This window comes from Ambystoma mexicanum, unplaced genomic scaffold (assembly GCF_040938575.1).
Source record: "Ambystoma mexicanum isolate Mex_15411 unplaced genomic scaffold, UKY_AmexF1_1 Mex_scaf11, whole genome shotgun sequence".
In the NCBI taxonomy this organism is placed as follows: domain Eukaryota; kingdom Metazoa; phylum Chordata; class Amphibia; order Caudata; family Ambystomatidae; genus Ambystoma; species Ambystoma mexicanum.
Window position 1 is genome coordinate 2627196 of NW_027182336.1, and position 16727 is coordinate 2643922.

The 16727-nt window shown below is 44.3% G+C and overlaps 1 protein-coding gene across 2 annotated transcripts in view; it reads left to right on the top strand.

The window, feature by feature from the left end:
* LOC138553514 (integrin alpha-X-like) overlaps positions 1-16727 on the top strand; it is a 1247842-nt gene that overhangs the window by 748828 nt on the left and 482287 nt on the right. For both annotated transcript variants that reach the window (XM_069642543.1, XM_069642544.1), the window contains one exon: positions 7773-7903. In XM_069642543.1, the coding sequence (XP_069498644.1) occupies positions 7773-7903 (131 nt within the window). The remainder of the gene's footprint in view (positions 1-7772; positions 7904-16727) is intronic.

The window sequence follows — 16727 nt, forward strand, 5'->3', positions numbered from 1 at the left end:
GCTCACCACGATCAGTTGTATATACGTCTTCTATTAATTAAATAGCACTGCAAAATGTTGAGCGTTAGGATTACCTGGGAATTCATTTGCAGAACAGACTGTCTTGGTCCCCCGAGTTTGAAAAAGGTGATGTTTCCCTGCATAGAAGATAAGGGCGCTGGTATTAACTTTGACAAAAAAATGTGTGGCGCCACTATTCCACATGCGCTGGAGGTTCTTAAAGTTCAAGTAATGCCACTGGCTACATATGGAACCAAAAGCTCAGGCTATTCTAACATCTCACGCTTTGTAAGTGAGAGTAAACAAAATGTTAATACAGCTCCTTGGTCTTCCATATAATGTACCCTCCATTCCGACAGCCATTGAGTTTGGCACGAGAGAGATAAACTATAGTGTCATGTTAAAGCCTCTGTTGTACTGGATAAGGCTGTGGAATTCATTCAAATTGGAAGTCTACCGGGAAGGTCTCTGTGATGTTCTTGCTTCCCAGAAGGCAAGTCCCTCCAATGGTGAACGCTTGTGAAGTAGACACCAGCTGCAATAGGCAATAGGTCTCCTGTCTCTATTGGACAATACTATCATCTATTGTAACAATTCCAAAATGATTTTCATTGCTCATTCTAATGACTGGTTTATAAAAGTGCAGTGAAATGGATGTAGTATTCAAAGATTATCACATAATTCTACGTCTTTTAAGCTTTCATTGGGCATGAAAATATATATTGATTATGCATACAATAAATATTGTCCCAGACCATGGTTTCTCGTCTTCTTTGAACTGGCTACTTGGTTCACTTCCATGCCAAGTACTGCCACGAGGAAGATGACTTGCATTACTTTCTCGTTTTGGGTCCCAGACCCTGCTTTCACTTTTCCTTTGAACTGTCCCACTTGGTTTACTCCCCTGACAAGTTCTGCGACGAGGAAGATGGCCCAAATCCTGTTGAGGGTCCCTGACCCTCCTTTGGTTGTCAGTGGGTTTATCCCTGCCAATGCTTTGAGGCACTATCCCTCTCAAGTTCTCTTTATGGTACTTATGGTCATCGACCCTTCTTCGGCAGTCAAAGGGCTTCTTTCCACCACTGCAATGAGGAGGAGAAGGTTTACATTAAAACAACGCAGCTGGAAAAGAACAGCGCGAAAATAGAACACACCGCGACAGAGACTGATCAGATCTGAGTCCAAGTGCAAAAGATATTTGAAAAAAAAATTGTTTTGAATGCAGCCAAAAAATTGAAAGCATCCAAAGTTTAAAAAAACATGTTAGGCCAAGGAAAATAAACCGGTAATATCTTCACATGCATGCCATATGTAATATGCCCAAAAAATGGTATAATTACCATGCAACATTCATGTCACATTTAACCATAGGGCTATCTCCTTTAACATGGAGATCACTCAGCAATTTCACTTATATATTTCATGACATCAGAACGATGCTGTGCCAAGAAAAAAATATTATACTCTAACATGACAACAGAACGATGCTGTGCCACTTAAATTATACTTATTCCAATCCACATCTTGGATAATATATTATAAATGAACAGATTTCCCCTTGGAAATAACACATTTAAAATATCAATATGCATTGCAAACATATATGAAATACAGCATTTGAAAACCTGAAAATCTTATAATATTGTTAAACACTACACGCAGGAAAAAAAAACATTTTTCTTTGTGTTGTTTGTTGGTTAGGTTGTTGGTGTGATATAGTGTTATGCATAAATACACCCACTCATACTCATATAGTAAGTGCATCACCCTTAAAATATTACCATTTACCAATATACAATCCACTTCATAACAATACGGCATGACAGTATTAGCAATTGCCTAAACCATCATAATAATAAAATCCATCAGAAATAAACGTGCATTAAAATTCCACAAAAATGCAAAAATGCTAAATGTCCATGAATTGCACGAAGAAATATAACTGCAGCAAACACAACATGACCAACTACTATATACCATGAAACACTTGTTGAATAGTCCATGAATTGCACGTTGAATGGTTAATGGAGACACATGCGGAAAACATTGCTAGAGCTACACATGTAGCATTATCATTTGCAGGTTGCAGTATTTTAAAATGAAGAAAACAGTACCTTCAATGTCCGTGTCATTACGGAATGGAAAATATTAACGTGCAGCAATAACCAGCCATTTACTTGAAAAGACATGAATAATACCATGTCAACATTCTTCGTATGCACATCCGATGCTGGAAATGTAATTAGAGAATTTCACACGCGGAAGAAAGAGCCAGATTGAACACTTAATTGAGGCTCCTTGCAGTCAAACTTCCCACGGCCAGCATCCAGCAAGCACAAAGCATGCCATGTATATTATTCTTACTGCACACGACAGCTCTGTGATGAAACTCCCAATCCGGAAAGTGCTTTCACTTCGATCGATTTCACACGCTGCTGACGCAGTTAAAACGTCCCGGATGGTCTTTCCTCACAATACTGCGTCGCAGCTCCCACGAACTTGGGATGCATCAAAGTCTATTGTGGACATCTACAATGCTTCCTGCAACGTCACCACGCCAGGCCACGTAGCTGAGGCCTTTCATCTAATGATTTATTTTCCTCAGCGCACAGGGAACAGGAGCTGATGCAGTTCCTCAACGGTAATGGAACTTTAAAAGGCTTCACGCAGAACAAATGCTCGGAACGTTCCATAGATTCTCCATGCTCTTCTCCCCCCGTGCATACGTCATCATTTCATTACGGCAATCGGGCAGAACAGAGCTCCGACAAGCAGCCGTATCAACAGTGCAATGTTACACCTGCTAATTAGTTCGATTCCCAGCACGTTATTATTACACAGCTCTTTAGAATTTCCGAACACGGCGCTCGTATTGATTATTAAACAGTACCTCGCATTAGGAGCAGTTCTCACAGCCATCATAATGTGCCAAACGGCACGCCGTCTTCTGGCTGCCTGCAGTTAATAATGCAGGGCTTATACCAGATTGCAGCCCCCTAGCCCTGTAACTCGGCAGCCGCAATGGGCTATAAACGATAAATGTAATGGCCATTATCTCATGTTGCATATTACGCTCCGGTAGAGGAGCATTTAAATCATGAGCTGTAAAACATCAGCAATTGCTCGCGCAGCATGACACAGTACCTTATGCTGGAAATGAAAGCGATCCACAGCAGACATTGCGTGCCGGCTGCCTGCCATTTAAATATAAAATAGCAGGACTTATACCTTGCGCTGGATAAAATGAAGTCCTGTCATAGGAAGCCAGCGCTGGGCATCATCACTGCTGGGCTCATCATGGACTTCTGCCAAAAGCATTTTTATGATGCCAGGAGTCAGCAGAATTTTCATCAGTGGGTCCTTTTATCTTGGGATCAACAGGCAAACATATGACAGTCCAACAGGAACCAGCAACCGCCTGTTAATCCCATCCACGTCGCCATTTGTAGTATCGGGGATGGTAAGAAGACATCTGGATTCAGGTAAGGCACAGGAGACCAGTATATATAAAAGGAGTGAGTTTATTTATAAGTTACAGAGTTACAGGGCTAGTTATATAGAAAGGGGCAGGGAGCTAAACAGATGACATCCTTTCAGCAAGGTTCTCCCATCCTGTGTTACCAACTGTAGTTCTTGGAACCTTCAGGTCCTATCACATTCCATATGACATAGCTGTGTTCTACCATCAGCAGCACTGTGTGCACCCAGTGCAAATAGATAAGTACAACACTACAATAGGTCTACTGTCTTTAAATAGGTTAGTAAAGGAATGAGAGGCTAGAGTATGTATGGGTATGATGTTCTCATAAGGGCTGTACCCTAGATGGTCGTTCTCATCCTTAGAAGGAGAGTCCCTCCCCAAGAAATCTTCATGCATCATACCACCACCAGGGGGACTATCGGGTAGCTGCCTAACCTCCCCGCCTCAATGCAAAGGGGAGAGGTGGCGACATTTAGCGAATCGTCACATATGTTTTTAATAAAATCAGTGGCCTGTAGGGAGGAGTTCTTGAAAAACTGAAGTCATTTACGAGAAGAGGCATATATGTTTTGACTCTAATCTAGATTATTGCACTTTATGTAATTTATATTGTATTTATGCTATTTAACTTTTAATTAAATTGCAATAAAATAAACAGTATTGTTATATGAATAATCTATTTGTTATGTGCTATGTACTTGTATGGCAACAGCCAAAATAAAGTACCAAATGAAATGGAAATGATCCATAACGAAGGGATAGGGCTAGACTACATTTCCACAAAAGTCAAAAGATGAAGTTGCATAACAATGATTGTCCATTTGAAACATATGATGTCACCTTAATTGCATAGAGATAGAAGTGATTTAAATGGTTGGCAACATCTAAGTCCCTATTATCTCTAAATGTACTCCAGCTATTTTGAAAGTTACTAATCAAGGACTGACCGAAAATTGGCATAGGTGCCCTGTTTGGCAGATAAACATACACCTTTCTCCATGGGCTGTATTACCAGAGCTCCTAAGTCCACTAACATGATGTCATGTCTTTGCTAAAAATGCCGATTGCAGCATGTGTTTTTGCTGCACCAAGCATCCAGCGCAGGCCTTCACTCCGCTGCTAATTGCTGCGTGACTGCTGTCAGTGTCCGGTGAGGAGGTAAGTGTGAGCGGGTGGAAAGAGGAATGTAGGTGCAGCAAGGAGGCATGTAGTGGTGGCAAAGGGACAGAGCTGCAGTAGGGAGTTTGGCAAATCGCAGATTTATGTCACTTCTCCCAAGGGGGGAGCCTTTCCATGTGAGGCTAGAGAGGTGAGCCCGCTGTGCAATACCCTCCCAAGGGATAGGGGCAAGCAGCACCTCACCCGGGGAGACTCTGCCTCTGGGGGCAAGGTCTCCCATTCTTATGAGGAACTCCCTAAGCCACATATCATTAACCTACCTTCAGCCACATCCACTGAAGGACAATATGAATCACAAACCAGTATTTGCCATTGTCGTCCAAATTCTTCAATTGTGCCTGTAAAGAAAAACATATGTTATACTGAGATGAAGAAAACAATTGGAATAATACAGAGTATGAAGCAGACAGAAAAGAATGACTTTGATGTTGTGCTGGAGAAGTCCGACAACAGCGTAATAAAAATGGGAGGCAGCGACATTGCGAAGCAGAGACACTGCAAGTTTCAAATCAACTTGCTAAGATGGCCTGCAGAAAACTTGGATGTTCGAAGTCCGATGCGGAATGGAAGACTGAGTATAACTTCAGAGATGCAGAGTCGGAAAGGTGGCGGGACGTAGAGAACCGAGGTGAAGGCAAGTCATCCTGATACAGAGAATAATAAGTGGAGGCATGACCACAAAAAAGGTGTGGTATGATGATACGATAGGATATTTATAACGCGCTTGTACACAAGTGTTGGCACATTGCGTCCATAAACAATGCCAACATCATCACTGGAGCGATCATACTTGTCCCAGTTAAGATAAAGTAACAGTAGCAAATGAAAGGAGCCAGAATCATTACTGGAGCGCTCATACTCGTCCCGTTCAAGATAAAGTACCAAGAGTAATTGAAAAGAGCAAGCATCATTACTGGAACAACTATACTCGTAACAGTCAAGATAAAGTATTAAGAGTAAATAAAAAGAGTGAGAATCATTACTGGAACCTTCACACCCGTCCCTGTCAGGATATAAAATTCAGAGTGAAAAAAGGACAAGAAAATCAAGTGGACGCAGAGGAAACATACCTGGAGCCACATATATTTCCTAAAGTTCACAGTCAAAAGAAAGCTTTATCAGTTCAGGGTATCCATTAGAAGACACACATGCCAGGCTGCTTGTCACCATGCATTCTGCAAGTCCCCATTGGTAGTTATTTCATCATGCCATTCACTAATCCAACATTATGATCTGAGAATGATCCAAATTCAGAAAGTGTTGCACAAACAATAAGTGCAGTCTACAAGTATGTGGGGAGCAAGGCTACTAGCATTCAAAGCTTCACTCTGATGGTTGTCAATCAGGTCCAACGGTCTTCCATCTCAGGATTCACAACAGGCATCAGTCATTAAAACAGATGCATTCAAAATCAGTTGAGGAACACATTTTGAAAATTGAAACTGTGTAATGGATAGACCAAGAAAGTTGTAATGGACATAAAACTGTGATATACCAGCTAAATGGAAGAACCATCAAATTCCAAACAAACAATACAACACCAGTGTTCTATGTGAGGAAGCAGGGTGGCACAAGGTCAAAGTAAATTTCCAGAGAGGCTTTGCAATTTTGGGCCCCAGCCACCAAGAAGATCCATTTTCCAGCAGAACTCATGCCAGCGACAGCCAGTGCTTGCCCTACAGCTGATCAATCCAAAGGTGACACAACTGAGATATAGACAATCAAAGCGTTTTCACAGGCCGTGAATTTTGGATCTGGAATGTGGGTATGCAAATCTTAAAACTTTAATATGTTAGAGTTAATCAGCTTGATTTTCGTATTTCTTTTTGGTGCACTATACATGATAAAATGTCGGTGTATGCCAAAAATCTCGAAAATCAAAGCAAACAATTTTGAGTTATTTGGACATTTGTTTTTTTTTCCATCTGTTAAGTTATATATTAAAGTCTGTTTTAAATGCAATTAAAACAACATTTCTTAAAACTATGAATGTGTACATGAAACATTCTGCATTTCCCATGTTTGAGTGGATGCTTCCAAAATGTACTTTGCCAATTTTACACAATGAAAGGGTTCAAAAGCTTTTTGAAAATATTTTCTGAAGCCCCATAGACAATTCGGCTTAACCTTAACTATGCAAAATATCTCATATTCATTACTAATGTTGTATATTTCTGTCCATCTGTTTCCTTGTTTGTCTGTTTTCCTTTTTTATTTCGAAACTGGTACACTTTTTGATCTTAATACAAAATAAGAGATACTGTAGAGCTATGACGTCTAAGTTTGGAAGGGCTGTTTTGTATTCTGTATTAAGAGGTATTGAATAATAGCAGCAGATAAGAAACATGTCCTGTACATATCATCACCATTAACACACATTGGAATTAATTTCCAAAATCCCTGTAAATTGCACGTATAGAACCACCTACATTTGCATTTATGTCCAAAAGGGTATCATCCAGGCAAATTTCAAACATGCACTGCGAAGCTTAAAAGGAAGGCGTAAAACGCTGGAAAAATCACTTTAAGACTCCTTTTTGCACTTTAGAGTGTAAATTAAGTAAAAGCTGCATGTGATGTGTATAGGGCAAGCAGGGTTTACAGTGGAGTCCTGTGGAATCCACCTTCTTTTGGCCGGAGTAAAAAGCAGGTGGATTAGATAGGAATCCACAGCATTTCTGTCAGCATGAAAATGTCATGCCAGCATTAATGCTGTCATAAATTCATACGTAAAATGTGTGCGGACAAGTTTTACGCATGGATTATACTCTAAGCTATTACAAACAAGACCTCCAATTGTGTTTTCTGAATGCCAAAAGGCCTCCTTACATGTAAGAAAATTATGGCAGGCGGAATGCTCTATATCATTTTGCCATTAAAATCAAATGACAATAGTTACTCAATTGAAATAAAACATCTTTGTACATCATCGTTATTATTACATTTTAAAGTGTTAAATGACTCTTGCCAACCTAGTGCAAACCTTATAAACTCGTTATATCCAAGAATGTGTACAGGACTTGCTTCTAGCTCATAATATTTTCCAGCACCCCTTTCATGAATCATAGGTGCTGCTGACATGTGACACAGTCTCCTTTTGTGAATCATGCAGAGAATTCAAGGATCCAGCCTTGCTGCCGGACTGAGGTTCTTCGGGCGATCCATAAGTGGGATGATGGACCTGACAGGTGATGGACTCATCGATATTGCAGTTGGAGCCCAGGGAAACGTGTTTTTACTGAGGTACTGCTGCCAACTCCCAATTTATTGCTCCTCAATCTCATCAACCAAATATTAATCAATAAAGACAAAAATATAAACAATTAGAATGTCAGTGGTATATTTAAGGTAACACTTAGAAATGGTTAACACGTCACGTTTCTGTTAGGATTCTGGGCAGTTTGTAGGGGTATCACACTTAAAACCTGAAGACGGCACTGTATCCCCCTGTATAATGCATCTTATTTTCTATCTTCCTAGTTGCAGGTTGCTCAGCATCCCTTCCTCTCCAGCTGGACTGGCGAGTGGAGTGGTCCATCCCTGGTCTGGGGTAAAGAATGTGTGCCCATGCCCCCGATCAGGGATAGAAAAGTTAAGGCTACCCCAGAGGCACTGCTAAAATGAGCTGGGACACTTAGAGGCACCAAGGTAGAAGACCCTCTAACTAGAAGCTCAGGGTGACTGACCAGTACATTCTCAGGGACGGGAATGTTCTTAGAGGGGGGTGGTGTAACCTCTGGGCCAAAGGGGGCACTTTCAGGTTTGGAGTTATAGATAGACATAGGTAGTAGAGTGTGAATGGAGAGGCGAGAAGGATAGGATACATAAAAGAAGACACATACACACCAACGGCTATATGAATATTATTAATATATAAGTGTTTTGACTGTTTTGTCTGTGTTTACTGGACGTACCTGACTGTACTAAAGTTTCCCCCCTGTGTGGGGGACACATGCAACCTTTAGTCTGAAGACAATGGGAAGGACTCCCCTGAGAGCAAGAATGGACTTATCTTTGTGGAAATTTCAGGACAGGGGGTAAAAAAAGGAACTTTAGAAAAAGACTGTTGGGAATTTTAAAAAAAGACAGAGAAAGAGAGAGAGAATATGGTGTGCCCTCGCTCCAGGGTGCCAGGATCTTGTTAGCTGGGCCGTGCATGCCAGAAGTGGCCAGAGCTTGGGCTGTGTGGCAGGAGCAGCCTAATCTCCAGCATGTGCTGAGTAGCTGTTGGCCCAGCTGGAGGCCAGACTGAGTGAGCCCAATGAACGATGAAACTCCCAGGCCGTTTGGTGAGGTGGACCTTATGTTTATGTTTTATGTTTATATGCTTCTTTAGCGCCATAAGCCCGCAGGCATCAGGGCGCTGTGACACACAATAGGCTAAATTGGACATCATGATCTCTGGCTCCGGTGGGTGTCAAGAGTCCTATTTGAAAAGGTGGGTTTTCGGGAGTTTTCGAAATTGGAGGTGATTTTCTTGGCTTCTCAGAGTTATCGGAAGGGCATTCCATATCTGAACCGCCTTTACTAAGAAGGATCTGCCCATAACGGATTTGAGCCTGTGTTTCTGTTCAACTAGTAGGTACTTACCAGCTGAGCGAAAGTGTCTCTTGGGAGTATAAAATTCAATATTTTTCTTTAAGTAATGGGGCGCTTTGCCAAAAAGGCATTTATGTACCAAGGTAAGGGCTTTAAATACAATCCTGTCTTTGGGCCTCATTCCGAGTCCGGCGCTAACCAATGGCGGTAGTAGCGCCTTGGTCGGCACCGGACCCGTACCGGCACCGCCCTGGTGGAATGGGAAATTACCGCCCTATTCCGAGTTGACCAGGGCGGTAATTTTCCATTCGCCAGGGCTCTTTCACATTCCCAAATGAGCCCCCATAGGACTCAATGGGAATGGGGAAATTGCAAATAACGGTGACCGTACTTTACGGTCACCGGTATTGGCTAAAAAGCCCCTTTGCGCCCTCGTCCCTAACGCCTGCTAAAAGGGCGCAAAGGGAACTCGGAATGTGGCGGTAAGGGATTACCGGCACCGGTCTCGTTAACGGTGACCGGTATCCCTTACCGCCATACTCGGAATGAGGCCCTTTGACTCTAAGCCAGTGGAGAGATTCTCTCGCCGTGTTAACATGGTCTCTTCTAGCCAGTTGTTTTACAATCCTGAACGCGTCATTTTGTATGGCTTGGCAAGTATGTATGTCTTTAGCCCTGCCCCCTATCAATAGGGCATTGCCATAGTCCAGCCTTGATAGCACTACTGCCCTGGCAATGGTAGCCATGTTGTTGTCATTCAAGAACGGTCTGATGGCCCTGATTAATCGCAGATAATAGGTCGTGTTCGTTCGTAAGAGATTTGCCTGGGCATGAAGTATTCACCCCCGATCTGGGTCCAGGGACCAGACTGAGTGGGCCAGAGAAGATAAAAGCATTGGCCTGCACATAGAGTGCCGCTCGGGTAAACAGGTGCTCCAGCCTGGGGCCGCATTAGCAGGTTGTCCTCAGGCAATCAACGCAGCCTCATGGCATATGGTCCATCTGGGAACCAGACTGAGCAGACCAGAGAATATCAAAGTCAAGGAGAGTGTGCACATGGCGACCCGGGTGAAGGTGCCGTGGCCTGCAGCGTAAGTCTATCCGCCCGGGGCCAGAAAGGGTTGGCAGTAAAGATTCATCTTCTAAGCCAGCCGGGCATTTGTGGGTGTCCATCACACCGATAAGGAGCCTGCGAGATCTCTGCTCTCCCTGGCAACAAGTGGGAAGGGCACTGAAGAGGCTTGCATCGAGTCCCCGTTGCTGAGCCTTACGTGACCAGGGCTTAACAGAGTAGTGCGACTGCTCGTAGTAGGCTCCATCCAGGTAGTCGGGTACCTGGTCGATCCAACTCAAGGACTTGTCTGCTCGGTCCTGACCACGTGGGTGGACCCATCTGAACTAAGCACAGCCACAAAGGAAAAAGTCAAGCACCCCCACAGAAACCTGAGCTGTCATAGCCCAGAGAAAATAGCATTCATAGTATCGCCGCAAAGGAAAGCTTCACCACAAAGGACAATGGGCTAAAGTTGTCCTGGAAATTGGCATGCCAGCACCATGGAAGAAAGAGAAGACAAACAGATTTGCCATGCCTTGTCCATGAGAGGTGAATAAATGATCCCATGGCAACCACCTATGGCAGAGGGGGGCATTTGACAAGAAAGGTACTGTGGCCAACATTAATGATTAGAAACAGTGACTGTTGGTTATTCATTCATTCATTCATTTTCATTCATTATCGTCATTAATATAGCGCCTTTCACCATACGTATGGTCCCAAAGTGCTGGTGGATGAACGCCCTCGTGGGGGACCGAAGTCCAAAGTATGGGACAATTAGGAGGTGCTATTAGTGGGTATTTTGGCCATTCAAGTTATGAAAGGGTGGCCAAGACTCTGCCAGTCACCCATGTGGATTAGTGGAAAGAGGTTTACTCAGAGCTAATCATCAGGAGGGGTGTGTAAGAGGATAGACAATAATGTATGTAGCAATAGTTTGATTTTTTTATCATGAATGGTAGCTGCATTCTTATGGCAGGGGGGTTGTGCAAAGTGTTTGAGTTATACGTGAAAGCCAATGTGGTAGTGAGGCCGTGCCTTCGGCTACATTCTGAAGGTACGTAGTGTGAAAGGAATAAATGGGTTCGCTGTACATTAAACATTGTCTACCCCTGGATTTAATCTAGGTGCAAAGAGCAGTACTTAATTTCAAATACGATCGAAGTGCAATAAAATGCATAGCCTTTGTGTGGATCTTAGAGTTATTGGTTGCCCATCCCGAGGTCCTTCAAGTGCCATCAAATATCCACCTTAAATGTCCAGGTGCAATAACAATGCCCACCCTCATCAGAGCATGATACATTGCCAAACGCCAAACAATTCAAATGCAACTGATTATCCTCCTCCACATTGATCCAATTGCTTGTCCTAAAGGTAAGTTTAAGTGCGATACATTGCCCACCTTCAGAAACCTTTTGAGTGCAATGCTAGGCCCACTCTCAGAATTCTTATCAAGTGACTCCTCCAGGCGCTTAACCCTGACTGCATTGCTGCGGGCAGAGGGGGTGGTGGCTCAGGGGGAAGTGGGTGAGGAGCTTAGCTCAGAAGATAAATAAAAAATGAAGCAAGGTAACTGTATGGCAAAAAGGTGGGAGAGCGTGTGCAGGGGGGCCTATTGCTGGTCAGTGCATGTGTTTGAGGGGGAAGCGGTAGGGGTTCAGGCAGGGAAGATCCAGGTTTTGGGGGCCTTGCTGAAGGCCAGTTGATCCTCTATGAGACAGAGAGTGAGGGTGAGGGAGTTCCAGAATATGGGTGGCAGGACCGAGAAGGAGGCGCCTCCTACTCTTGAGAAAACAGGAGGTGTGTTGGACCTGATCTGAGGAGTCGGATGGGGTGGTAGCATGCAAGTTTGTTTTGGAGGAATTCAGGGCCTGACTTGTGGATGGCACAGTGGGTAGTGCACATGGCTTTGAAGGAAGCCTGTCGGCTGATGGGCAGCCTGTGGAGTACCCTGAGTGCAGGGGAGTCGTGTTCTCTAGGGAAGAGAACGAGGAGGAGCCTTCCTGCAGAGTTTTGGATCCGCTATGAGTTGAGTTGCAGGTGTGCCTAGATAGAGGGAATTAGAGTACTCTAGGCGAGAGAGGATGATAGCCATGATTGCAGAGACTCCATGGGGGTAAGAAAGATACAGAAAGATCTGCTTGAGAATGTGGAGGAGGAAGTTGCATGATCTGGAGGCGGCATTGATGTGGCGAGAGAGGGACAGGTCCAAGCTAATGGTGCATCCTAGGTTTTTGACTGAGGATGATGCAAAGGGTGGGAGTCCTAAGGAAGGCAGCCAAGGGGTAGGGTGGGGAAGGAGAGCTGTTTTGCGGCAGATACAGATTTATTTTTTTCCAGGATTGAGGAGGAGGTGGTTGTTCATCATCCAGCGGTCTATGTCTGAGAGGCAAGATGCAAGATCTGGGTGGGGGTGAAGACGGGGAGTTGGGGATCTTGAAGATGATATGTGTGTCATGGCGTAATTGTAGTAGATGAGATTGTGGGAGCGGATAAGAGCACAGAGGGGGGAAAGGTAGAGGTTGAGGAGGAGAGGGGAGAGGGAGGCTACCTGAGGGACTCTGTGGGGTAATGGTTGGGGGGCAGAGGAGAACAGATGGAGGAAAATGATTTAGGAGCAGTCTGAGAGAGAGGGTGTCCAGTCAAACGATAAAAAAAAAAGGATCGAATGACCTTTTACTCGAATGCAAAAGGATCGAAAAAAAAGGGTTGAATTTTTTTTTAATTTATTTATATATATTTTTTAGTTTGGGCTGGTAAAAAAATGTATTTAATAAAGAAAATGGGAGGGGAACCCCCCCATAAAAAAAAATTGAACCTTTTTTTCGATCCTTTGACTGTCGATCAAAAGGCATTCGATCCTTTGTTTTCGACCCTATCACTGGCAAACGTCTGAGAGGAATGAGGAGATCCCTCTAAGGTGGTGGCCTGATGCCTAGGACGAAGAGTCTGTCTGTTAGAGTAGAGTGGTTGATCATGTGAAAGCTGCAGAGAGGTCAAGGAGGATGAGTGTGACGCAGTCTTTAAAGTCCGCTGTTCTTTTCATGTCATCCCAGATTGAGACAAGGGAGTTTTCGGTTCCATGGAGGGGTCTGGAGCCTGACTGGGAAGGTTCAAGAAGGGCGTTGGATTCTACGAAGAGGCTGAGCTGGAAATAGGCTGTGCGATATAGTAATTTGGCTATGAAGTGATTGTTAGAGATGGCGTGGTAATTGGAGGGGAGGAGGGGGTCAAGAGAGGGCTTTTTTAGTAGAGGTTTTATGTGAGAGGTATTTTATGCTTCTGGGTAGAGCCCAGCTGTCTGTAAGTGGTTGATTATAGATCTGGTGAGGCTGCCTGCACGGGTGGAGGAGAGAATGTTTTTGAGGAGGGCAGGAGGGAGGGGTCTCCAGGAGATTCTGAAGGGCGGCTAATAGAGAGACGCCTTAGGAACTTAGGGGGGGTCATTGCAGAGAAGGAGCTAAAGAGTGTGTGCGTGTTGGGGGTGGGGTTTGGGGGGTTGGGGGAGGATGATAGTTTAGCATTGATAGTGAGGTTCCTTTCAATGGCTATGTTGTAGTAGTGGTCAGTTAGGGCATTGCAGAGTACTTGGGTCACGGGGGAGGGAGAGGTTGAACAGAGAGGGGTCTTGAACTCAGTAATAATCATGTGGATTTCTTTGCAGGGGTTGTTGGCGTTGGAGAAGCGGAGCTGCAGAAGGATTGTTTGGCTTTTCTGATTTCTAATCTGTAGGATCTGGTCTGTCTAGCCACGGTTGCTTTGTTTTGGGGTGAAGTGTTGGCCGCCATTGGGATTCCAGGCAATTGCTGAGTTTTTTTTTTCCTCTGGATTTGAGGGAAGGGCTGATCCACCTGTGGGAATGACCTGTGCAGTGGGAGAAGGGTCTGTTGGAGGTGAGGGAGATAGAGCATTGAAGATCCATGAGTTTAAATGGCCTGGTGAAGGGGTTCCTCCTTGGAGGGGTAGAGAGGGAATGGAGGAGAGTAATTATGTAGAGCAAAAGGTATATGGACAAGGACTGTAGTTAAAGTAGGACAGACTATGGATAGGGCAGACTGCAACTGCCAGTGGTAAATAGAAAATCATGAATTGCGGAGAAAATGGGAAATTAGTAATGACAAGAAAGGGAGTCCATGGGAAGGTGTGATTGGGAGCCTGCCCAAGGTTCATTTGGTTTGGGGGGTTGCATTAAAGGGGGAATCCACTACACTCAGTAATGAAGGGACCAACCAATCAGTGGGAACATTTAGACAGTGGGCTTTGTCATGTAGGTTGTATTATGCAAGCCTGTTGTGTTTATTCTAATATAAGTGTCCACAAGGGCTGCAAACTAACCCCAGACCCCTGTTTACTGTGCCTTATTTTCCATCAGGAACTGTGACCCATCTGCTGTTTGTATTAATGTCTTTCTAGTCGCACTCTGCTCAGCGCAGCATCCTCTCCAGCTGGTCTGAGAGGACAGGTAGTTCCAGGGTGGTCCATCCCTGGTCTGGGGTCGGGAATGTGTACCCTTGCCCCGGATCAGGGCCAGAAAAGCAGGGACTACAGGAAACTGTTATAATCTTGCTGCACAGTGCTCTCTAGTTGGCACATAATTAGATGCAGCATTTGTCCCTGCAGAGACACCACTCAAGTCCTTACTAGCGGGTAGGGATCTCATGGTACAGGAGTGCAAACGTGGAATGAAAAATATATTTAAGGACAAAAAATGTCTGTCATACCTAGGGTGGCCAGACATCCCGGTTTTGCTGGGACCCTCCTGGAATTAGACACTCTGTCCCTCATCCTGAGAGGTTTTATTTAAATTTGAAAACCCCTTAGTTTTTTGGAGAGAGTCTGGTTACCACTTGCAGAATCCCAGCTGTGAGAATACATGTCCGTGACTGCACTGCAGGCATGAACGAGAACACTCTTGAGGTGAAGCAGAGAAGGGAGAGATTTCTATTAACTAAATACATGGTATTATAGGGTTTGTCATGCAATAGTAACACTTAAACCCAGGCTCAAACTAACAACCCTTCAATTAACAGCCATATGGAGTAACACATTGTCCCACAGACACTGCTTGGGAAATGGTTTCATAGCCGGGCCTGAAATGAAACCCCAATCATAGCAAAATCGACTTTGTGTTTAATATGCTTAAGAGTTCCGACTAAATCTGCCAAGTTTATTTCAAGGGGAATGTCTAGAATACTCCTGAGGCCACACCTCTTTTGCCCACACTCTTTTTTTCTACAGTCTTGGAAGCCACAGTCAAAGTTCAGTCATGGTGTGCTGAAAATGACCTCTGCCTCAACTCCACTAAGACAGACAGATGAGGGTATTTTCGCCCACCTCCGCGGCTGACCCTGCACCAGTCCCTTGCGGAGTCCCCCAAGGATCGTGTGTATCCCCGACCCTTTACAATGTATTTACTAAACCCTTATTTGATGTGCTCGACTATCTGGGTGTCACCTACACAAATTATGCGGATGACACCCAGATTCTCATCCCCATCACGGGCGATTACACATTAGACTCAAAAGCCTTGAACAACGTTTACCATGTCATTCAAACATGGATGGCCCAACATGAGCTCTGTCTCAATGACGACAAGACAGAGCTCCTCATCGTAGGTACTCAGCAAAGACTAAACAAGCTGAACCCTATGTTCAGCTCCTTTAACATCGATGGAAATATAATAAAAGTCTCCAAAGACACAAAAAAGCTTGGAATTTACCTCGACTCCACCCTCTCCCTTCACAGACAAACTAATGCAGTTGCGGCCGCCGCCGCCTATACCTGCAAGCTGATCGCAGCATGTGGCCCTTTCCTCTCCTCGCACAACTGTACTACCCTTGCTAGGACCCTGGTCATGTCCAAACTAGACTATTGCAATGCATTGTACCAGGGCACTAATCAGGGTAACCTAGACAAACTCCAAATCATACAAAATAACGCCATCAGGGCAGCCCTCAATATCCCCAGATCCGCGCACATTTCGGATACCAGGAAGAACCTTCATTGGTTGTCAGTCACCCAAAGGATCTCACTAAAATTGCTTGCCCTTACCTACAAATGCATGAACAACCTGGCCCCCACTTATCTCTCCACACGATTCACGTTGTACACTCCAGTTCGCTCACTTAGATCTACCCTCAACCAGAGCCTACGGATACCCAGATACGAGCTCCAAACAGCTGGTGGTTCTAGCTTCCCAGTCCTGGCAGCCAAACTGTGGAATGCTGTCCCCTTGACTATCAGAAACCTCCCCTCCCTCAACCTTTTCAAACATAGAGCCAAACGTTGGCTCGCCTCTTCCAATGACTAAGCTACATTCTGAAAACGTGTTGCAATAACCTATGTAGGGATGTACTACTTGACAAACCATGTATCGTTGTACTACCTACCTATGTCTATTTCTATGCAATATTTATTGTTTGATATATTATCACTGTATGCAACTTATGTAACCATTGCCTAAAGAAATGCGCC